Here is a 25319-nt window from a genome sequence, read left to right on the forward strand (position 1 = left end):
GTTGCCCCGGGGTCTGCCTCTCTCTGCTTTGTTCCCAGCTTGGTGGTAGTCTCACAGGACACTGTGTGTTTGGTATTTTTTGGGAGACCATCTGGCAACCCTAAACCCAGCTAAAGGTTCCCTCTAAGATGCACAGTAGCACAGCCTCATAGATGCTTAATTAGCTTAATCAGGGGAGGGGGGCATTTCTCCTTCAATTACAGCAGCAGCTCCCTGCTGAGGACAGAGCAGCGAGTCTCTCTCAGTTGGTAGGGGCACATCCTCTCCCTACCAACTGGGAGAGACTCACTGCTCTGTCCTCAGCAAGAAGCTGCTGCTGTAGCTGAGGGAGAAATGCCCCTCCCCAGGCAGGTCTGTGCACTGAGCCCTGAGTCCCTGTTTGGGAGGGGATTATTAAGCAGTTGCAGGGCCATGTGTCACGTTGCTGAATTGGAGGGAAGCAGCCAGATCGCTGCTGCACCCCTAGGTGGGGGTGTTGGCCCCAGAAATTGGTGTGGGGGGAGCCATGTGGGGTATTGAATGGGAGATTATTGTTTGTTAATCTTATGTACACTATTTATGTGAGTATATAATGTCTGTGTGTGTAGGTAGGAATCTGTAATCTGTGTAGAAGCTGAATATTTCTGTGAATGTGGTTAAGCATTGCTATGGACAGGCTGAGTAGCAAAGCCTTGTGGAACAATGACTCTCAATAGGCTATGGACACACCCAAAGAATGGGATTTGTCACCTGAGGGCAGCCAGCAGGAAACATAGAGTTTGGCCTCTGACCAGGTGACTTGCTGCATACAAGAAGAGGCCAGGAAGGGAATAAAAGGGGCCATGTGCTTGAGGCCATTTTGTTCTCAGCTCAGCACTTCATCCCAGAGGCAGCATTGCAGGGATTGAAGAGCCCGGAAGACCTGTGAACCCATCCTGATCTCAGGATGTGCAATAAGAACTTTTAAACCAGCAGCTGCAACACCGCTGCTAGAGCCTGCATCGAGGACTGGGAGATTCGGTGCATGTAACGTACTGTACTTTAACAACCATACTCTCATGCTTTTCTTTCTTGTGATAATAAACCTTTAGATATAGATTCTAAAGGATTGGCCCAGCGTGATTTGTGGGTAAGATCCCGAGGGTAAATTGACCAGGGACCTGTGGCTGGTTTCTTGGAACCGGACAGGACTTGTTCGGGGTAGGTGGGATTGGGTGTTAGGACCCCCCCACCTGTGTATGAGGCCCGGGGCCATCTGGGGCACGGATATTGCTGGGGTGTCGGAGGGGTTTTGCTCGGGAGGCTTCAGGCAGGCAGCTGAAGCGCTCTGTGAGACTGGTTTGTGGCCTGTGTGGAGAGGTCGCCAGTCGGGGGCTGTAAGAAGCCCCGGATTCGAGTAATACGCCCTGAGCGGATGCCCTTAGCTGTGCCCAGACACGGCCCGGTCCGTCACACCATGCTACTGCACAGCTTAGAGGGAACCTTGGTCTAGCTCCTCAAAAATATGGACAGGTCACATTTCCAATACTAGAGATTTCCCTGGCATTCCTGGTTTGAATTTACAGTCTCCTGAAATGTTTTTTCTGTATACTGCACTGTCAGCATCCTTGCTATGGCCCCGCGCAGATATCTGATTTCCCAGGCCATGACACGTTTTTCATGGCTGTGAATTTGTAGGGTACTAGATATCAATCTATGGATATGTCTACACAAAATACATTTCAATTAAAAACCCACAGTTAACCCGTGCCAGCTGATTCAGGTGCATAGAACTCATGGTCTGGGCCCTTCCTCTCTTGCAGGGTCTTAAAGGCTGGGATGCAACCAGAGCTCAAGCATCTGCACCATATTTAAATAGACAGCACTAGCCTGAAACCCACAAGACCAAGAGAGTGGGCACCAGCCAGCCATGGGATTTTAACTGCAGTGTAGATATTCTCCACAACTCCACTTACATTAAACTGAAAATTTTTAATCCTACTTTTTTTGTCACTGAAGTCACATATAACAACAATTTATTTCAAATCCCGTCAACTACTTGCAGTGTCTTTGTAACAGAAGCAATATGAGTCAAAAGAACTGTTCTGGAGCAAGAACACTTCTTCATTAGACAACCAGAACTAATAAAGAATTTAGCAAAAAGAAGGGCACTGATTTGAAATTTAACCATACTAATCAAACTTCACCAACTTAATCTTTATTTCTGTGTTCATAACAATCACAGAAAAGCATTCTCACTACCACCTTTGTCAAACTTTAATTATGTTGTTACCAACATCTTATCAAAGCCAAGAGCTACCAAAAAGCATATATTGTAGCATGTCTGGGTACGGCTATTTTTATCATGTGATTCAGTCAGCATTCTTACAATGGCTAGGATTAAAGCTACAAGGCAGCCAAACGGCTGTATATAGGCCAATGCAATTACATGTTGAAACATGTTCAGACAATGTCATTGTACACTGCAATCTTGTAATCCACACTGTGAACAAAAATAACGTTTTGAAATAGTCATCTCTATGCAAATAAACTAGTTAATAAACACAGTATGCAATCCTCTAGTTTCTTTCCCCTTGATTGGTAGTTCACTGGCACTTACATTCACATTAAAAGGAGTTGAAATGCAATGCTCAAGAAAGGTGTCAGACTGACAGATCTATAGACTGATGTCTTCCTTTTATCTACTAAGCAGGTACAGCAGACTTCTTCAGACTTCAATATATTCTTCAGTATGCTTCAATCTTCCCTGCAAAGACTACCCCTAAAGGTCAGTGGGCAATTCAGTCTCCATGCCCATGCCATCCTTAACTTCCCAGCTCTCTGTCAACACAGGCCAATGGTGGTGGTATTAATGCTTTCACAGTATTGCTCATCACAAACATTAAAACATCATGAATGACAAAATTTAAAAACACAAGATTTTTTTTAAATATTGAGATCTTTTAATTTATTTGAGATTTATTTCTATCGTTGAGCCTTTTGGGGTCATGTTTTCAAGTTTATCACTGTAAAGCTGATATTTAATCACATAACCCCAACAGCTGGGGCTTTAAGAAAAATAGCAAATATTGTCAGATTCACAATAGAAGTGAGAATTGGCAATACTGTGATGTAGGTACATATCCACTAGAAAATGGTTTAAGACTAGTAGTAGGGCTGAAATCTAACCAACGAACTGCAGTAAAATGGCTCTGTATCTCACTACCTATCTGCCAAGCCTTCCAGTCTCTTTCAAGACTTTTTTTTTTTAAACTAAACAGGTAATTTCCTTCTTTCAGTTGATCAGTCTGCACCTTTGTTCTGAAAACCTTGTCTAACCAAGTAGAATCTCCTCCCCTGTAAGAGGACTAACCAGACATCCCTATGTAACTGCCACCAGGTGGATCTGACCTTTGGACCACTAGAAGTTAGTGTAGGAGCCATAAAGCAGCTGACTTTCAGCTTAGGCTGTAGAGCTCTCTTGTTCTTATCTCTTGCTGTAACTGGTCTAAGTGCCACTGGATGGGACAGTGAACCACACTAGGGCTACATCTACACTGTAGCCTTCTTGCGGAAAAGCTTATGCAAATGAAGCGTGCCGTGGAATATCACCACGCTTCATTTGCAAAATGAGGAAGAACAGCTCTTGAGCAAGAAAGGGTTTTGCGCAAAAAGGAGCAGTCTACACAGCTTCTTTTTGCGCAAAAGCCTCTCGTGCAAAAGCGTCTGCTAATAAATTATGCAAATGAAGTGCGGCGATATTCCACGCCGCGCTTCATTTGCATATGCTTTTCCGCAAGAAGGCTACAGTATAGACATAGCCCGGGTGTGTGGGTTACACATACACAGAAGATTTACTTACTCGGTAGTTTATTTGTTGTTCATAAAAGTGAGTTTAAACCATAAAAGCAAACAAACAAAACAGAGAAATATTTTGAGAATTTCTGACTTCACCAGACATACAAACCAACATTGTTTACTAGGAGAGAGCCACTGGCATGGAAGAATGACAACATCTGGATCTTGGAACAACGCTGCCCGGATAACCAAACAGGCCCCTAGACAGCATGTTTTATCAGCCCAAAGCAAACTCTGTTGACTTTGGCTTGTTTTTTTTCATACAGCACCTTCTTTGGGTGTTGATTACTCATCTGTGGTAAACTGAATGAAACATCAGAAACGTTTCTTAATATCACAATAAGAAAACTATGCCTACTCAAACTGCTCAAAGTTTAGAAAACTGAATGGACCAACTCAGTTTGAGCCTAATATGAATATATTAACATGGATTCTTTGTTTTTTTCCCCCCATTTCAAAAGGCCAGGATGAGTTCACCAAGACCATGGTAAGAAAAGAAACCTAAAGACAGTACAGTAAACTTCCGATAACATGGCACCTTTAGGACCCAGGGGGTGCCGGATTATCAGATATGCCGAACTATCAGAAGGGGGGGGCTATGAAGGGTCTGGAGTGGGGTGGGAGGGGATGCCACCCCAGATCCCTCATAGCCCCCCCTTACGATAGTCCGGCTCTGCCCCAGGCGTCGCTGATTCAGCCGCTGCTGGTCAGTTTCAGCAGCAGCTGAATCGGGGATGCCTGCAATAGAGCAGCTGGGGTGCTGCCGGGTTGGACCCGCAGCACCAAGGGGCGGTGCTACGGCACCAACCCAGCAGCACTCCAGCTGCTCTTGGGGACGCCTGGGACAGAGCAGCTGGGGTACTGCCCAGTTGTTCCCCTAGCGCTGCCCCTCGGGGCTGCGGGACCAACCCGGCAGCACCCCAGATGCTCTGCCCCAGGTGTCCCCAAGAGCAGCTGGGGTACTGTCGGGTTGGTCCCGCAACTCTGAGGGGCAGCGCTACGAGACCAACCCGGCAGCACCCCAGCTGCTCTGCTCCCGGCTTCCCCGATTCAGCTGCTGGTCAGTTTCAGCAGCAGTTGAATGGGGGAAGCCTGTCCGGCTGCCCCAGCACTTCCAGGTTCCTGATGGTGCCGGACCATCGGGAGTCCCGGAGCATTGGATGCCGGACTAATGGAGTTTTATTGTACTATCCAAACCGAAAAAGCAAGATTGGGCCTTGTTGCTCTGCATCTTGCTCTCCCTAAATCTCAGTTTGGAATTTTCTCTCCTGCATGACCTTCACTTTCCTCAGAAACAACAGCTTCTGTTGCCTTCCTTCTCCAGGATCCAATCTAAATGCAGTAAGAGAAGCCTTTGGATTTAAAATAAAATAGCCATAAAAAAACAAAATATAGAAAAATCATGGCAAGAGAGCAAATGAATAAAAAGAACAAAGCACAATATCTCACACAACATAACAGATGAGGCTGCTGAATTGTTTTGTTTGTTTGAAGGAATAGTAACTGCAGTTTCCACCTAAGCAATATCCAGCAAGCAACTACAGTTCGTTCAAGTAACAAAGAATTAAATGCACTATGATTATAGGCATCCACTTCAATAATTCTACCTGAGCGTGACCATTCTCCCTCTCCAATGTGCAGGAGGGATGGAAATAAATATAAAACTAGAAATTATAAAAAAAACAGACTTTATAAGAATATAAACATAAAACTTAACATAGTAATAAAAAGTAAAATGAGCCCTTGACTTGCAAAAGGCAATTATTGTTATGATTTATGTATCATTTAGATTAACCCAATCCTTTCTGGCTGAAATAGAATACCAAATTCTTTCACTCATGCTGTTTTTTACTTGAGAGCAAAGACAGCATACCTCAGTTGTGGTCCCTGGAGAGTTATGGGTCTTTTGCATTAGTAAAAGAAATTTGATTCTTGTCCTTTAATTAGTAGCATGATATATTGTACTTGAAAGCGAGTGAAAAGGAAATGAGGAAATAACTTGAATAGAGACTGAAAAGCACAGAGCATGGTTTAATTATCTCTCTCTCTTTCTCTCTCTCGTGAATATTTTTGTCTGAGTACCTTTCTTGTTTCTTTTCCTAAGATAGAATATATACTGTTTAGAAAAAAAATCCACTCTACCAATAAAGCTGTAATTACCAGATCTTTTCTAATTCCACACGGAGTCCCAAATTGTACCCTCACAAGAACAATCTGGAAAAGAGGGCAAAGGAAAACTCAACAGCCTTTGAAGTTTTCCTGACTCCATCCCTCAGGTGAAAGGAGCTTGAGCCCTGCAAATTTGTCAAGTCCTCCTCCTCCTCCCAGTCCTGTGGATGTGGGGAAGAAAATCACTTCCAGCGTGCCCAGAAGCCATGCTATCAGGACAGCTGCTGTAACATAATAATAAACTGAGGGTATAAATGTAATACAATTTTCCCTTAGAAGGAAAATTTCTTCATGTTCGGAGTCTATTTTTACCAACAATGTCCAATTTTTTTTTACTTCAAAAGCAGGACATTTTCTAAAAGGTCACGAGGCCACAATTAATGCTTTGGGGATGATTCTCTGCCCTGTTGTGCTATGTGCCACTCAGGCAACACAAAAAGAGAGGAAACCACCCTCACGTTTCCCTGGCACAAAGGAATTTCTAGCTGGTAGAAAGCTAAGGCAGTCAGCTTCTACATTTCCTCTCACAGCCCCTAGTGCAGAAAAGCATCTTGGGCGGGGAGGAGGGAAGATGGCTGCTGGGTGCTGCTTTTCAGCTACCATCAGTGTGCATATGATGCCAAGATGATCAGCTGGCACAAGTCTATTCTGACTTGCTACAGGCCTGCCACTGTGAATCAGGGCTGTAAATGATTGCTGGTTCTCAGCTTCTCCTGTTTTTCCTCTCCTAGGCTGCCCTGGGTGACTGTTGGATTCCTTCCTAAACTCAGGTCTATTCTGCTTTCCCTGATCTCATAAGCTAAAGTTACTCTCTTCCTTCCCCTGAATGCACCAGGCAACCTATAAGGGAACTGCTAGGCAGCTAGATCAGGAGTAGGACAACAACTGATCAGTGTTCTCTTGTCTCATGCAACAGCATCTCCTGCCACTGAAGGAGAAGCAGGGAAAGTAAGGAAAGATGATGTCCCCAACCACTTCCCTGTGGCAATGAAGTTGATTGAGCTACTTCAGTTTTAAAATTGCTGGTGTTGCTCTAGGACATTTTTTAAACTCATACTCAAAAACAATTTTTCTTCTTCATGCCCTTATTCTTGAGGGCTGCAAAGTTAGAGACTTGAGGTCCAGGAGCAGACTCAGGCCACAAGCAATACATACTGCTTCAGACACTTGAAGAAAGATCTAAGTCTGGTCTACTTGCTATTTTTGTACTCGGACAATGTCAGGGAGGCACATAGCTTTTTTTGTACTGATAAAGTTATATTTGTCTAACTTATTCTCCTTCCCATAAAGGAATAAGTTATATATCTAGAAGTTCATTTTTTACTAATATAATTGGGTCCATATTTCAGAGTTGCACCATTATAATTATACCAGTATAGTTCAAGTGATACACATTTTGTATGTAGGTATGGCCCCTCGAAGCTGCAGTTCATGATCTTTATTTGTTCCTTAAAAAAAAAGTCTCAGCCTATGTTCCCATTCAATAATAGATATAATCATGTATATCTGATTTAATTTTGGAACTTTTCATTTACAGTTTTTTCCTGGTCTTTAAGAGGTAAATCATCTAACTAACTCACCACAAGAAAATATATTTCAAGTCCAATTTGTCTCACTCTTAATATACATAAACCTTTGTTATGCATGACCACAGGGAGATGAAGGTACTTGTTCCGTCATCCATTCATTGCTATGCTAATCTTATTAAACACCGACACGCAAAATGATGAATGAACGATGTGACCAAGTGATTACTTTAATATTACTGCCTGGTCCCTATTTAGCAATGACAGAAACCAAAGATCATAGTCAGCTATTGTTCAAGATTCTAGAATTAAAATAAACACCCACTAAAAGCAGTCTGAGTGTTTGTGGGTGGTACAATAGAGGCAAGTCATCTCACTGAAGTTAGAAGAAGCCTAGAGATGTTTTAAAGCACCTAAGGGGAAAAAACTGGTAATAACAGAATTAACTTTTCTTTTAATTGTTGGAATGGGAAACTGAAGTGCATTTTTGACGTTATAATTGTGTTAAGCTGATGACATGAGGAAAGTTGAACTTTAAGTCTCATATTCATCTCCTGCTTAATCATTTTCCAAGCCAGATATTTGCAGATGTTTCTGGGTAGCTGGGCCCACAAGAGAACTTACTGCTACTTTTGTCCAAACCTGTTCCTTCACTAAGAACATTCAACAACATTCCTGGCTATGTTATTAATAAACTGTAATGTAATATAAAGTTAATATGCGTATAATGCAATCCAGGTGATGTAGGAAGCAGTGATGGTGAATCAGTAGGTGGCACTCTTTCCTCCACGTCAGTAAAGAGCCCATATTCTAACACAGTGTTAGCGGCTATCAAGCTGCCATCTTTCAAATAAGATGTACAACTCAGGTGCTGACCACTTGTGGTCACTGAAAGTCTCATGACACTTTTCAAAAGAACTAGAGTGTTTCACCCAGGTAGGTCAAATTCCAGCATGAGTAATTACATTCTGCCAACCTCAGTACGCCTCTGTAGTTCATATAGTTATGATACTCCTCACTTCCAGTCCTAAAGGGCTACGTAGTGTTTCTGCAGATTTTTCAAACAGATTTCACATAATCATACAAGCATTTAAATAGTGAACAAAATGGTGATAAAAGACCCAGGGCGCAGACACATCTGCCTGGGCTCAGCTGACATAGTCTTGCAGGGCTTAGGCGAGGGGCTATGAAATTTCCATGTAGACATTTCGGCTCAGACATTTCGGTCAGGGCTCTGGGACCCACGCCCCCTTGTCGGGTCTCAAAGCCTAAGTGCCTACACCACAGTTTCACAGTTACGCAGCCAGAGCCTTATGAATCTAGGTCAGCTGACTTGGACCAGCTGCAGATATTTTATTGCAGTGTAGACACACCCTTAAAGATAATAAAATCAGTTACTAGGCCTGGCCAGGTGGGATAACAAGATGAAGCAAAAACACCCCTTGCTCTCTTGCTGAGCCCTGCATAGTTTTGAGCTTTGGTTGCAGTATGGAGAGCAGGGCAACTCACCTGATATTCTTCCCTACAAACAAATGGGAGGAGAGGGAAAGAAGCCCTGACTCAACCCCCATTCTGGTCACGCAAGGAAGAGAAATAAATTGTTCCCCAAAAAGATGTGAAAAGACTTGGGCCCAGATCCTGAAAAATATTTAGGCATCTACCTCACCTGGGGCTTAGATGCCTAAATACTTTTGAGGATCTAAGCCTTGCTCCCTCCCCAGATTAAGGGGGAAAACACAGGAGGAACTGTGTTTCTGAGCTCGATTCTTTCTCTAGTCTGCTCCTACTTACTCATTGCAGAGTGATTTTTCTGAAAACACTTTTAGAAGAGTCTGGATGAAAAGTGATACATACATTTAGTTTTGAAAAACTTAAAGCTGCTTCTTTGCTGTTACCCCTTTAACTTGATTACAGACTAATTTTATATTTATGTCATTGTGAATAGACAGGTACTGCATAAGAATAGATGGCCCCAAAACTGAGAATTTAATGATGCTTATAAAACCTGGTAGGCTTTACACTTCATTTCACCCTTCTTAAATCCAGGATCTGCAAAGACTCTAGCAGCCTATTAATAACAATTAAACTAATGACTGCCTACTTGAGAGAGATATCTATAAATTACTGACTTCAGATGCATGTACAATAAAACAAATAGATTATATAGAGGGAATTACTGAAACTTTTTCCTGGCAGTTAACGTAAAAAATATTCAGTTATATTCCAAAATAGGAAACAGAGAGAGAATATACAGCCTTACAAATCAGGGTAATTGTAGACTTTAAGAAAGATTTTTAAATTGCCAATTGCAGAAATATACAGAGTGAAAGCCAAAAGATCTAATAATAAAGATATGCTACATTTTCCCCTGGCAAATAAAGAAATGTGATATGAGGAGACAATGCATGAAAAGATAATAAGATTGGGACTTTAGATTATTTCAACTTTCCCAGTTGGGAAATTTTTGAAACGTGCGGCACACTGAGATAGAAGTGACAGATATAGTAACTGATGGCTGTCTGTACCAATGTGTTAAGAGATCTTCCAAAAGTAGGTTTGCTGCATGTGTACTTAAAAGAACACCACTATATTTTCAGGCCTTTCAATTGACAAACCAAACTTTCTGTAACTTATAACCAGAGTTTGCAAACACCTTAAAAGCCACTAAGGTTGCCAACTTTCTAATGGCACAAAACCAAACATCTTTGTCCCGTCTCCTGCCCCTTTCCTCCCCCAAGGCTAAGCAGCTAGAGTTGCCAGATGGTTTGAACAGAAATACCGGACACACTAGACATTACATCATAATCTACATTACATCTTATTTAGAAAATGCCAGACATTTATATTTTCTCAATTTGTTTCCTGAACAGAAAGCTCAAATACTGGACTGTCTGGTTCAAAACCGGACTCCTGGCAACCCTATAAACAGGCTCTGGAGTGGAGCTGGGGAGGAGTCTGGGGTTCAGGAAGGGACTTAGGGCTGGGACAGGGATTGGGGGTGCAGAAGGGAGTGAGGGCTCCAGTTGGGAGTGCATGCTCTGTGGTGAGGCCAGGGATGAGGAGTTTGGCAAAGGAAGGGTCTCTGAGCTAGGGACATGAATTGATGTGCTGGGGATGGATTCTGGGGTGAGGCTAGGGATGAGGAGTTTGGGTGCAGGAGGGGCTCTGGGCTGGAGCCAAGGTGTTCAGGGTACGGGAAGAGTTGGGAATAGGGGTTGGGGCATGGGAGTGGGTGCAGGGTCCAGGCAGCACTTATCAAAGGCAGCTCCAAGGAAAGGTCTGGCAGATCCTTGAGGCTCCAAGGCAGAAGGGGCAGGGAGGTTCCATGCACTGCTTGCATTCACAGGGACCACCCCCGAAAACTCAAACTGGGAACCCACCCTAGCCCCTCTCTGCCATCAACCTGACTTTTAATGACTTGGCTGGCTGTTCTGACTGGACCCACCAGGGCCCTTTTCAAATCAGGCTTTCTGGTTGAAAACCTACCCACCTCTTATTTCCATAAAGAGGATCAGTGTTCATTTTTCAATTTGTATTGCTGGGATTTCTGACCTTTGAGATTCACATCCCATTCACCCCATATCAAAAAGGTCAATTACACTTCTTAAAATGAATATCCTCTGACAGCTTTCCCAAACGATCGCCTCTAATTTTACTCACACTAAACATTTTCCATGCAGATCCTTGATTCATCTCGGTTTTGGTTTTTAAACCCACAGTTACAATCAGATTCTATTCTTATTTAAACCAGTAACCAGTGCTCGTATCAGTATCCAGACTACTTTCACTAACTGCAGTTTCATATTCAACATGGTATGCATAGTTATAAAAAGGGTAAAGATAGGCTGAAGCTCAACAAATGGATAGCCGGTAAAATGTGATCTCTCTCTCTTCAATTTAATGTAAACACCTTTCTCTGAAAATTCAAACAAACACACCCATTGCCAGGGTAATAATCTCATGCTCTTTGTCATTAGGGACGGATAAGCCTCTTGGCATTTGAGATTTTCTGATTTTCCAGATTTACTTGGCAAATACACTGCGAAACACAAAATGAGTTTCAGTTTAGTGATATCCAGAACACCTGGAAAATTGTTGCAGCTATTTATGCCCAGTGTCCCTACCAGTCCTGATCTCCTGTCCTCATTGCAAGAAGGATAAAGTTCCTCCCCACACACACTTTTTCTTCCCAAGAGCAGGGCAGTGAAGATTCAATAGGTCCTACTCCCGAACTTTCCACAAACAGCTTGAAGAGGACAGCAATCACCATCCTTTCTATCGTCTCTTCCAGCTTTGGGGGTACTGCCAAGGAGGCCAAATGACCAATCCAAAAACTGAATCTTGAGGAAAAGATGGTCTACCAACCCCCACATCCAGCAGTAGCAGAACCAAAAACACACCTGGCAGTCTCAGTGTTTTTTTTCACAGATGCACATATTCCAAAGCCAGAAGGCATGATAGTGATCATCTCCTCTGACCTCCTGTATAACATAGGTCACAGAACTTTCCCACAATAATCCCCAAGGCATATTTTTTTCAAATAAAATCAAGTCTTAATATAAAAATTTCTGGAGATTCAGAATCCAAAATGACTTTTGGTAAACAATTACCTCCAGTGTTGAAAAATTACACCTTATTTCCAATGTAAATTTGTCTAGCTTCAACTTCCAGGCATTGGATCTCATTATACCTTTCTCCTAAACTAGGGGTAGGCAAATAACAGTCGGCAGGCCAGGATCCGATCTGCCAGGGTTAATCCCTGGCAGGTTCCCCACAATACCATATTTACATGTACTCTCTCAGGTACGGGGGATCATAGTTCCCGTTGGCCATGGAGCATCATTCCTTGTCAATGGGAGCTGCGATAACCTGTGCCTTTGGAGGTGCAGGTAAATATAGTGGCAGCGGCCCACCAAGGGCTAACCCTGGTGAACCACTGCCATTTTATTGCCCACCCCTATCCTAGACTGAAGAGCCCATTTTCAAATATTTGTTCTTTGTGTGGATACTTATATACAGAGATCAAGTTACCTTTAGCCTTTTCTTTGTCAAGATCATGGATTAAGCATCTAGAGCCTATCACTTTAAGACATGTTTTCTACTCCTTTTAATCATTCTCATGGCTCTTCTCTGAACCCTCCCCAGCTTATCAACATCCGTCTTGAACTGTGGGCACCGGAACTGGACAATATTCCAGCAGCAGTACCAATTAGAGAGGTAAAAAGCTCTCTCTATTCTACTTAACAAATTCTAGGATCGTATTAGCCCCTTTGGCCACAGCATCACAATGGGAGTTTATTGTCAGCTAACTATTTACTACTCTACCAAACCTTTTTAGAATCAATGCTTCCTAGGATAGAGCCCCCCATCCTGTAAGTCTGGCCTTCATTCTTTCTTCTTAGATACATATTTTTACATTAACCATATTAAAATCATTTGTTTTATTGCACCCAATTTACCACATTATCTAAATCCATCTGTACCTGTGAACTGTCCTCTTCATTATTTACCACTTCCCTAATATGGGGTCATCTGCAAATTCTATCAGAGATGATTTTATGTTTTCTTCCAGGTCACTGACAAAAATGTTAAATAGCACAGGGCCAAGAACTGATTGTTGCAGAGCCTTACCAGACACACATCCACTCGATGATGATTCCATGTTTATAACAACATTTTGAGACCTATTAGTTATACAATTTTTAATCCATTTAATATGTGCCATGCTCATTTTATATCATTCAAGTTTTTTTAATCAAAATGTCATACAATAGCGTGTTAGACACCTTACAGAAGTCTACTACATCAACACTCTTCCCTTAATGAATCAAAATTGCAATCTCACCAAAAAAAGATAGCACTTTGTTTCACAGGATCTGTTTTTCTTTGCACCAGGACAGTTCATAATTCAAGCGGGCTTGGGGTAAACCTTGAGCAGGGAAATTCTGCCCCAGTGTTTCAAGCAGAGTTTCCTAAGGGCATTGTACAGGCAGTCCCCGACTTACGCGGATCCGACTTATGTCGGATCCGCAGTTACAAACGGGGCTGCCCCAGAGTACACGGACTGCGGGACCTCGCGGTCCTGCCGCCCGTGTACTCTGGGGCTTTGCTCTGCGTCTCCCTGGTCTGCAGACCAGGAAGACGCAGAGCAAAGCCGCGGAGGGGCTCGGGCAGCGGGGCAGCCCTGCTGCCCGAGCCCCCCCCCCACCTGCGTGGCTTTGCAAAGCGCGGGGAAGCCGGCGGCGGGGCAGTCCAGGCGCGCCTGGGGTGCCTCGCTGCCCGAGCTCCCCCCCCCCCGCGGCTTTGCAAAGCCAAGGGGGGGCTCGGGCAGCGAGGTTCCCCAGGCGCACCTGGACTGCTCCGCTGCCAGCGTCCTCAGAGGCCCTCCCCGTCTCCCTGGTCTGCTGGTATCCAGCAGACCAGGGAGACGGGGAGCAAAGCCACGGAGGACCCAGGCGGCGGGACCGCAGTGCATCTCGGTCCGCCGCCCGAGTCTTCCTGGTCTGCTGGGGTGGGGGGGGGGTGCAGCTAGTACGCCCCCCCCCCCCAGCAGACTAGGCTTTTCTCCGGACGCCTGTGGCAGAGCAGCTGGGGTGCTGCCGGTTGGTCCCGCAGCGCCGCTCTGGGCGCTACTGGTGCAACCCAGCAGCACCCCAGCTGCTCTGGTCCTGATTCAGCCGCTGCTGGTCAGTTTCAGCAGCGGCTGAATCAGGACACCTGGGGCAGAGCAGATGGGGTGCTGCTGGGTTGCTCCAGTAGTGCCGAGGAGCCGCGCTACTGGAGCAACCCAGCAGCACCCCAGCTGCTCTGCCCCAGGCGTCCCCAAGTCAGCTTCTGCTGAAACTGACCAGCGCTGACTACAGGAAGCCTGAGGCAGAGTTGCTCTGCCCCAGGCTTCCTGGAATCAGCTGCTGATCAGTTTCAGCAGCAGCTGACTTGGGGACGCTTGGGGTTCTTAAGTTGATTCTGTATGTAAGTCAGAACTGGCGGTCAGTTTCAGCAGCGGCTGAATCTGGACGCCAGTTCCGACTTACATACAGATTCAACTTAAGAACAAACCTACAGTCCCTATCTTGTACGTAACCCGGGGACTGCCTGTACTGTGTATCGCTGTTCCATGGTGCTTAAAGAAACAGTGCAGCAAGAGAGGAAAGTGTGCTTCCTTGGTCCTCCAGTTGCCTAACAGTAGGAGCTTAGCCTCTCTTTCAACTGCCAGAGGTAGCAGGATTCCTTGTTAACAGCTCTTGAAGTCAGAAGGAAAACTGCTTAGAAAAAAACAGAGGGGAAATGGGAATCCTCCTCTAGAGCTGACTTCAGTATAAAAAAAGGTCACTCAAGTCACAGTATCAGCATGTTCACTCCCTTCCTCTTGAGATGGAGGAAAGGATGAGCCAAGGAACTTCAGTCTCTCTTTCTTCTTATGCACACGGTGGGAGGATGGAGCAGCTGGGGAACAATGACCAGAATCTTCTTTGCCTCATGTCTAGAAGAATCAAGATGCTTCTCTTCCCTGGAAGGAGGAGGGAGCCCAATGTCTGAGTAGGAGCAGATACTCTCAACGTTTTGGCCACTGTAACTTATTACTTACATACTAACAGTAAACAAAGTCAAAAGATTTGACGTTCTACTTTTGCATGGGTTTAATAAAAAAAGAATTAGGGAGGATGTGTTTAATCAACTCTTAATTTTATGATGATAGTAATTTATTTTATTAGCACAGAGTTTGTTTTGTTGTTTGATAAATACTCACGTCACACCAAATGTAGTTTCCCTAACTTCTTTGGTTTCAGTATTTGAACTATTTTAACAGTTCAGTACTCTCTGCCTTTATGATATATTGCATTTATCAGTCTACATACTGAAGGGAGCCCCATCTCTCCACTGGTCAGCAATAATATTATTAAAGCCTGTGGTGTCCCGAGTGGTTAGTTCTGACTTCCTGCTGCCAGTTCTCCTCCCATTAGGGTATGGGGAGGCTGCCTGAAAAGAGGGCCCATGCTACTCCTGTGTAAAGACATTGCACGCCTTGATCATGAGCTCAGTGCTGGGAAACAGGCCAAGTAAACAACCAAGGAGGGTGGCCTCTACAACCTGCACTGCATGTGAGACACAACCATTGTCCAATGGGAAAGAGAAACCTTAATCTGAGACTGAGTGGCTGAGCCTGGACAAGCAACTTGGACTATTTGTTTCCTAGGAGAGGTAAGTGTACCTTTGTTAAGTAAGCATCTTGGATTCATTTCATTATATTTGGATTAGCTGCTCACTCCAATGACAGGATAGTTCTGTTCCTCCTGACAAACGTGTTGGAAAAGACTTGAACACTGTCATGGCTCCTGGGTGAGTTCTTGTCTCCCAAAATGTTGCAAAGGGGGGGGAGTTTGGACCGATTTAACTTTGAACCCTGCCTACCCACACGTACACAATCATATTATTATGATTATTATTATTTGGAAAGAAAAATGAATTGAAAATTACTGTAACTTCATAGATATTTCACAATTTACTCCATAAACAGCTGTTCTAACACCAAAATGTTCAGTGGCAAATGTAGACATAGAGTAAGGTAAAATACAGCAATATTGTATTGAAGTGGCTAAGGAAGGGCAATCACTAAAAACATGCCACCTGACTTTGGGTGTATATATATATATATATATATATATATATATAGCCACTTGCCTAAATGACTTTGGGTCAGCAAGTCAGAGGGGTATCAAGTAACTTAAAGCAATTCAAAACCAACAAATCCACAGTACCAAATTAGATTCAAAGAGCATTATTAAAGTTGGACCTGAGTCACAAATTTAGATCCACATCTGAATTTTACCAAGATATGGGGAAAACTTGGAGAGAGAGATTTGGATCTAGGGGTCTCCAGCTTGGACCTGCCTCTGGTTAATATTACAAATAGAAACAAAGCATATTCAGAAAACTCCTGGCTTAAGTAGGTATGTAATTTCCTAAAAAGTCAGCTCATAAAACCAAGAGATTTACATTTCGGAGAGCCTAGAAGATCAACCATAATATAACTTATGTAGCTTTTTGGGGGGAAACAAATTATAGACTATATGGATTTGTAAAAAAGGAATAATTTTAACCATGTCAATCTAGAAAGAAACCCTGCTTGATTTACTCGTGCTTCTGATTTAAATGAGGATTTTGCTACTAACCTTCCTTATAAAACCACTGTATTACATCATGAATAGAAGTTTCTGCTGCTAAAGAGCATGATCCAACACCTACTGAACTAAATGGCAGTCTTTCTAATGACTTCAGTGAGAATTTCATCAAGCCTTATCTTATAAGGTATTATGGTTTACTTGGCAGTATATAAATTAGTAAGTGAGTGGGGAAGGCAAATCAGGAGCTCCATCCTTTGAGAGGACAAGGGAATAAAGACATCACATTTAAAACACATTAAAGACATCAAATTTAAAACAAATTAAAACAAACAAATACACATAATTAATCTGTGGAACTCACCATCACAAAATATGAAGGCCAATAATTAAGCAGATTTAAGAAAAGGATTAGAATTTACATGAATAATAAGAGCATCTGCAATTATATTAGTTAAAATAAAAACATGTTTCAAAAGATAAACTATTACTTTTGAAGGTATAATATGAAACAGGTTGTACTAGTCACTGTCAGACACAGAATACTCAGCTAGATGGACCATTGGTCCACTGGAGCATTAATTTTCAAAATATTTAAAGGATCCAACCCCAGCTGAATCAAAGACCAATTTTCAACCAACGAAGCACAGACACTGACTTCTCCTATTGCTAGGAGGAGAGGAAGTGGGTGCTCAGTACCCCTCCACCTCATTTCATCCCTTTCACCAATCCCCACCCCTGCTCCATCCCCATGCCCATCCCAGCCCTTCCCCCAAACTTCTGTCCTACTTCTTCCCCTGATTGTGTCCTGTGCTCATTCTTCCCTCTCCCTTCTGGAGCTTCCTGAATGTTGCAAATCAGCTGGGGAAGCCCTGGAAGCATGGGGGGGGAGGGGAGAGCAGTAGTTGGTTAGTGGGACAACCAGCAAGTGAGAGGCACAGGGGAGAGCTTGGCTGTTGGTGATTGCTCTGCACCCACTAATTGTCCCCCATCGGTGCTCCAGCCCCAAAGCACCCATGGATCCAGCACCTATGCAACAAACCATCATAGCACCTGCCCTTCTCTATGACTATGCAGAACACAAAGCCCAAGACAAAGTACACAAGAGCTGGGGATAAATCTCTCAGTTGAGGGACCCTGACTATGGAACAATCTTCCAGAGGAGATGAGGTGAATTCCAGTCTTTAGAAAAAGTTTTATAGCATCTCTCTTTGTGAGTCTTACTTTCCACCATAAGTGGCACTCCCCCAAAAAACATCCCTTCTAATCCCTAATCTCCACCAATCAAAAAAAAACAAAAGCAACAACAAAACACAAAAATAACCACTCCACCCTGCTCCAAGCAAACTTTTGATTACAAAAAGGGAGAAATGATATTAGGGACTTTGTTATGGCTATTGATTTGACATGAAAGGCACGCCAATATAAGGTAATGGGCAGCAGTATAAAAGAGACAGATCCAATGAACCAAAATGGAATCGTATGTTGCCAAAGCAAAGATAAACTTGCAGGTAACTGGTGCCAGTCAGAATTGGGGGACATTAGTGCAATGGTGCAGATGGAAATGCACATCTCCTATATATGCTGTGCCTGATTAAAATCATTGAGCACTAATTTCACGTACACCTTTTAAAAGTAAATGAAAAGTTTACATCTTGTTCTAAAGGAGCACTTCCAAAATTAGGAGGAAGCCTTCATTTATGCTACATGATCTATGGCCTGGTAATCAAATTGAGAGTATAATGTAAACATTTCTTAAGATAAATCGTTGAAAATAAAAGGCCTGCATTTTAGGAAGGGTCATTTGAAATAAAAGCACATTCCTCTCTCTGGCCAGATAAAGACATGGGTACTCCAGACCTGTTTCCAGAAAGAGACATAGATGGTGCATTGCTAATGTAAAGAATGAGATATAAAGGTAACTACTGGAGTCCTATTCCATGTGTAAGCCCGAAACCAATCTTCAAAATACACAGAGATGGACATTGCCTTACCTATCTCACCTGCAGGGCACAATCTTGTAGGAACTCTACATAAAATGGCAAGACTGGGAGAGGCTTGGGGAGGGGAGGGGAAGGGAGCATATCTCCCTTACTATCTTTAGCCCAGTAGTAAGTGCACTCACCTGGCATGTGGAAGACTTCAGATTCAACTCTGCACTCTGACTAATGATGAGAAGGGATTTTAAGAGGGATCTCCCACCCCTCTGCTAAATGCCTAACCGCTGGATGAGAGAGACATGTCCATCCTATGTAAGAACAGTCATAATGGAACAGACCAATGGTCCACAATCTCATCTTCTGACAGTGGCTAATGCCAGATGCTTCAGAGAGAATGAAGAGAACAGGTCAGTCAAGTGATCCATTCCATCATCCATTCACAGCTTTTGGCCGTTAGAGGCCTGAGACGCTAAAAGCATGGGGGAGCATCCCTGACCATTTTGGCTAATAGCCAGTGATGGACTTATGCACGATGACATTTTCTAATTTTTTTAACCCAGTTATGTTTTTCGCCTTCACAACATTCCTTGGTAACGAGTTGCACAAGTTGACGGGGTGTTGTATGAAGCAGAGTACTTTCTTTTGTTTGTTTTAAACCAGCTATCCATTCATTTCATTGAGTGGGCCCTAGTTCTGGTTTTACGTGAAGGTGCACATAACATTTCCTTATTTTTTTCTCCCCATGATTCTATGGACTTCTATGATACCCAGCGCCATCTCTAGGGGACATAGGGCCTGGGGCAACATCTCCCCACCCCAGGGGCAGGGCAACCCCTACCTCCCGCCCCACCTCACCGCTTCCCCAAGTCCCACCCCTGCTCCACCTCCACTGTGCTTCTTCCTGCCCCTGTTCTGCCCCCTCTAACTTCCATTGCATTGATTCTCTGAAGCCTCCTCCCCTGAGACACGCAACCCAGGGAATTACCAGGGGTCTTGGTGCAGGGGGACAACAGGCATCACCCCCCCAACGCCACACTCACAGTGGTGGCAGGAAGCAGAGTGGCCAAGCCCCAGCCTGCTCTGCATCTCTCAGGAGAGTGGAGCACGCTTGGGCCTGGCCACAGTGTTCCGCTTCCCATTACTACAGTGAAGAGAGTGACCCTGCAGATATTTTCTGTCTTACTATCCACCTCTTTCCTAATGGTTCCTAAAATTCTGTTAGTTTTTTGACTGCAGCTGCACCTTGAACTTATATTTTCAGAAAACTAGCCACAATTACTTCAAGATTAGGGATGTTAAATTTCGATTAATCAACTAATCGAGTAGTTGATAAGGGGGCACTCGCTATCCCACTGCCTCTCTCCTCTCCTGAAATGTACACTGAATTTCATCTGCCATTTTGTTGCACACTTGCCCAGTTTACTGAGTTTCCTTTGGAAGCTCTTCACAGTCTTCTTTGGATTCATCTACCTTGAAGAATTTTTTTTATCAACTTCAAATTCTGCAACCTGGCTGTTGACCAATTTTTTTCAGGTCAGTTATGAATATGTTATGAATATGTTGAACAGTAGTGGTCTCATTGCAGATTCCTCTGGGGGTGGGGGCATGGCAATTTGCCTCTCTCCATTCAGAAAACTGACCATTTATTCTTTGTTCACTTTTTAACAATTAGTTATCCATGAGAGGACCTTGTTTTTTATCCCATGACTGCTTACTTTGCTTAAGAGCCTTTGCTGTAGCACCTTGTCAAAAGCTTTCTGAAAGTCCAAGTACTCTATATTCACTGGATCACCTTTTGTCCACATGCTTGTTGACCCCCTCAAAGAATTATAATATATTGCTGAGGCATAATTTCTTTTACAAAAGCCATGTTGACACTTCCCCCAATTAAACATGATCAATTATGTGATTGGGAATTCTGTTCTTTACTATAATTTCACCTGATATTGAATACAAAACAGAAGAGCTTAAACTAGAGAGATTGGGAGAGGTCCACATCAGAATACCCCTTTGCCCAGAACTTCCAGAAGACTGTTCACCAGCATTTCAAGCCACACAGCAAAGGCATATATTGAACCATGAACAATATGCTGATGACACAAATTAATGGAGAGATAGAAAACAAACAGGGGGGAAAACTATACTGCAAAAACACCTAGAGAGAGAGAGTAAACCAGTTGGATTCATTCTTTAGAAAATAGTTAACAGAATGCCAAGAGACATAACTTTAATGTACTGTACTCAAATTAGTTCTCATAAAACAAACACACAAGTAACTTTATGTAAATAGTACTTCTGAATTCAATGACACTATTCACGAGAGTAAAATTAGCAGATGCATAAGGTGTTTGCAAGCTCAGGACTTCACCTTATAAGGTCTTTGGGACAGGGTATATCTTTTAATATGTGATTGTACAGCAACTATGGAGTTTCATACCTTCCACTCAGAATATCCCATTTTTATTCAATTAAATGGGGGAAACAGAGACATAGGGAAGAAAATCAACATTCAGATGATTTTGAATACTTCAATTTTTGGGAGTCAAGTTTGAGTCATTATAGTCCTTATTTTTAGAAGTAATTCGAGAGTAATTAGAAGTAAACAAGTAATTTGAACTGAAGTTAATGAGAAGTGTTGTTGTGCCAAGTAATCTCAATTTGACCCAAATGCTCTCAAGCTGGCTTTCCAAATAAGCAAAAACAACTCAAACTCGCTGGCCACTTTTGAAAAATAGGCTGTTTCTGGTAAGTCAACAACAAAGCTAGATATAAAAAAAATGTAAGTTGCTCTATGCAATTAGGTATCAACCTCTGACTCCTACTCACACTATTTTACTTTACAAGTAGCTCCAAACAGGACTATTCACAAGATAAAACACTACTCAAATGTAACCAAAGTATCTGCATCTGACCTTGACTTGCAAAAGCAATGCACCAGAAGTCACTACATTTTTTGTGCACTATCCTTTTAGAACTCTATCCTCTGGATTCTGTAACCTTGGCAAGAAAATGTTTTACAAATGTAAAACTTCTGCTGAAAGAGGTTTCCTCTGAACTATTTTTATTGGTCTTTTGACATCCTTAAAGCTAAGGGCACACAGAGCCTTTTTCCATCCTCCAGCACGCTCCTAAGTGCAGGCCATAACACAACAAATGATGTTAAGAGAATATTTCCTTCCCACTTTATGAACGAATGAATATTATGGTCTTTTCCTATTTTGCTTTCCTCAGAAAAAACACATACATACCAGTTGTTATTTTTCTTCTGACTTCTTTGCTGAGTTAATACACAGACTAGAAGGATTATTAAATAAGGTAGAAAATAATAAAATAATGTAGTTCATAACAACAAAACTGGTATTGCTTTGAAAAGCCTAGAATTCCAAAACAAGGCTTGTGTGTGTGACATTTATGAATAGACACTCTAAAATAAATATATAACGGGGTACATAAGTTTTCACAAAGGTTCAGATTTGCATTAGTGGCATATTTAATACTCACCCTTCTTAGAGCTACAGTATCAATTGTTCCAAGGACAACAGACTTGCTGCTATTTTTAACAAAGGCCTCAGTACAACTGTTTAGCTCATAAAATCTCACAACAGCAATAGCTTAAACCCTGCTCTGCGTGAACATGTTCTTCCCAGTTTTGCCAACCTTCCTAGACAATGAATGTTTTTTCAAAATCCCATGATACTCTAAAGAGGTTACTAACAAGGGGCAGACATGTCAAATTTGTTACAGATCTGGCCTGTTTTCAAGGCTTCCAAAATGCAGCTGATACAACTAATGCATCAGCCATGCCTGACCTGTAGGTATTTCTGGAAATGACAAATGACATCTTATGAAGGTTCAATAACTGTGACCTGATAATTCATGAAGATACTAACACATTCTTTCATAAACATGTTCACATAAAGATGTAAATGCATGCTGTCCCAAGTAAACCCACATTGAGACTGACTGACACCCATTCTACTCACTCACACACATGCAACTTATTTCTGTCAAGGGATTACTTATTAAGAGTGAACTCTTTGAAACACTCACATAGGAAAACAACTTTGCTACCAAAGTCCAGCACCACCAGTTCTCAAACATCTTCCATTGCACTTCTCAAAAACTTTTAAGGGGACCTTATGTATAATGTGCAGAATAAAACTAATGAAAACAGGCATACTTTGTGTTTTATTCCTTTAGGAGGGGATTTTAAAAGGCACATGGGAAAATTAGGCTCTCGACTTTCAATAGGAGTTAGGTTCCTTTATCCCGTTTGTGTCTTTGGAAATCTCTTCTTTATACTACACATTTAAATACATAATCACAAAGGAATTTTTCATTTTTGTAGGCCAGTTATTTCTAAAACATGTCATTTCTAGACATTAGGGATAATGACAGTGGTGAGGTCTGGGGTGTCTTTTCCTAAACAGGTGAACTTCAGAGATATTCCTAAATCAGGCAGAAGGCAAGTTTGATTTAGATAAGAGTATCATTCAGTCTACAGTCTTGTTGAGTAAAACAATGACACGTGACTAAGTAGATTAGTACTACTTTTATCCTCTCTGTTTCTGATTTGCAAAACTCCTCTCCTACACAATCAGGATTCAACAACTTTCACAGGATAAGGTGTCTGTGGTGTGTTCGTCTTCACCTCCATCACAAGAATGGCCAAAAAACTTGGTAATATCTATCCTTATGATTCACTATTTGACAGGAAGAGTCACATAATTGCTTCACTGCACTGTACAACACTAGAATATTTTATAAGGAGTACAGTGGACACTAGCTGAGCCTAAGTCTTGCTGCACAATCCCTTCCTTCAGAAAACAGATTTAGGACAGATCTACACTAGAAGTTCTGTATCAGCATAGCTGCACCAATATAGCTGCACAACCAAAGATGATCTCTCATGTCCAGATAATTAATCCACTTCCATGACACTAGGAGCAGCACACAGTTTACTGTAATTTGTGTCTCGCCAGGGGTTGGCTTTTTCACAGTTACACTAGATCGATTTAAACAGTAGTGCAGACCTGCTCTTAGTTCCTTGCACTCCCCCCCCCCCCTCAGGTTTTCCATCTTTTTTTTATTTGTGCATCTCCAACAGACTTCAAATGTAGATATAGACCTGCTTGGAAATCTGAGACATTATGTGAGGACCCCCCCAGGGGCCTATTGTAACAACCACCTTTCAGACCACCATAGTCTGAGGACACCCCCCCCCCCCGGGGTGGGGGGTTCTACGGAACACAGACTGAAAACCAATGTTCTAGCACTAGCAACCAGAGACCTGGAATCAGTCTTGAACAGCAATCCCTTCCTCTACAACAGCCCCCCTCCTCCTGCTGGAAGAGAAAAATACCCGCGTCTCCGTCTCCAGCCATACACCACCACAAAACAGCCCCCTGTTTCTACCTAAGGTCTAACATCACTGCAATCAGCACATGTTCCACCGCTAGGAACCCGGACAGCAGCAGCCCTGGCCATGCCTCTGATCACATCCGCAGCTGGTCTGCGTGTGTGTGCTCCTGACCCCCTCCAGCCCCAGTTCCCTACTTCCCCAGCCAGAGAGGGAGTTGACTCCCTCCCCCCCCCCTCCACAACCACGGCGGGATCGTCTCAAAGTGCCCCTTTCCCTCCCCAATGCTGAGCGACTCAATCCCCACCCACAGCAGCGTAGGGCCAGTTCCTAGCACCCCCTCCCCCGGGCTGGGGCAGGTTTCTAAGTGCCGCCACAGGGCTGGGATGGTTTCTAGCACCGCTCCCCCTCCACCACGGTACCTTATGCGGGGCTCTGAGCAGGCGGTGCACCCCGGCCAGCTGGGTGATGAGCGCGATGTCCTCCCTGAAGGTGTAGAGAGGGGGCCGGGTGGGCTCCGGGAAGTTGGTGCTATTGAAGGGGTCGGTGTCATCTAAGAACTGCACCCTGCAGACCAGCGTGGCCATGGTGCATCCATGCACAACACGGCGGCGGCGGCGGCAAAGCGAGGGGTGGGGGAGGCCGGGCAGGAGGCGCCCCCTCCTCCCGGAGCAAGAACTAAAAGTTGGAGCCCAGCAGCGGGGCTATCGCGAGCCGCCCGCCGCGGCAGGTTGGCGGAGATCAGGCTCGTCTCCCGGCGAGGCTGCAAAGCGAGGGGGGGGGGTGCCGCAGGAGAAGCACCGGCCGCAAGATGCACGCAGCCCGGCTGCTTCCGAGCGCTAGCACGCGGGGCTCATCGCCCCCTCCCCGCCCGGCTCCACACGCTGCGGCCGCCAGTCAGGCAAGGGTAGGGCAGAGCCCCGGGGCGGAGCGGCCGGCGGGCGAAGTGCGCGGGCAGCCGGAGAGCAGCGGCGCAGGCAGCTGCTCCCCCATGCTCCGCCTGAGCCGCTGCACCGAGCCGGGGCTGCTGCCTGTGGGAAACCCTGGCCGGGTTAGTCCTCAGCCGAGCTCAGCCGGAGCCGCAGGGCAGCAGGCGCCCCCCAGCGGGCGCAGGGAGGAGCGACACCCGGCCGCTACATTCCCCTGCTTGGGGAGAAAGGCAGGCGCCTGTCCCAGTCAGGGACACTGGGGCGAGGGACACCCGGGCCGTCAGGATTTCCCGCCTACAGGAGGGCAGAGAGAGGGAAACTCCCGGCCTCCTTTTCCCCGGAGAGCTCAGCAGGATGAAAAGCCCCCGGCTGAGGGAACAACACGCCTCCTGCCCCATCTCTCTAGGAGTGGAAGAGCCTCACCCAGGGATGCCGCACACTGTGGCAAATGAAAGAAA

At 44.0% G+C, this 25319-nt stretch overlaps 1 protein-coding gene across 10 annotated transcripts in view; it reads right to left on the reverse strand.

Annotated features, from left to right (window-relative positions):
• FHOD3 (formin homology 2 domain containing 3) overlaps positions 1 to 24981 on the reverse strand; it is a 590681-nt gene extending 565700 nt beyond the window's left edge. For 3 of the 10 annotated variants that reach the window (XM_025187260.2, XM_075921653.1, XM_075921651.1), the window contains exon 1: positions 24355 to 24979. In XM_025187260.2, coding sequence (XP_025043045.2) covers positions 24355 to 24519 — 165 coding nt within the window. In that variant the 5' untranslated portion in view covers positions 24520 to 24979. Of the gene's footprint in view, positions 1 to 24354 lie in introns of all 10 variants that reach the window. The other 7 variants (XM_006128123.4, XM_006128121.4, XM_075921655.1 and 4 more) reach the window with 6 other exon arrangements.
• Between the last annotated feature and the right edge of the window lie 338 nt (positions 24982 to 25319).

The sequence above is a fragment of the Pelodiscus sinensis genome, chromosome 2 (assembly GCF_049634645.1).
Source record: "Pelodiscus sinensis isolate JC-2024 chromosome 2, ASM4963464v1, whole genome shotgun sequence".
Taxonomy (NCBI): domain Eukaryota; kingdom Metazoa; phylum Chordata; order Testudines; family Trionychidae; genus Pelodiscus; species Pelodiscus sinensis.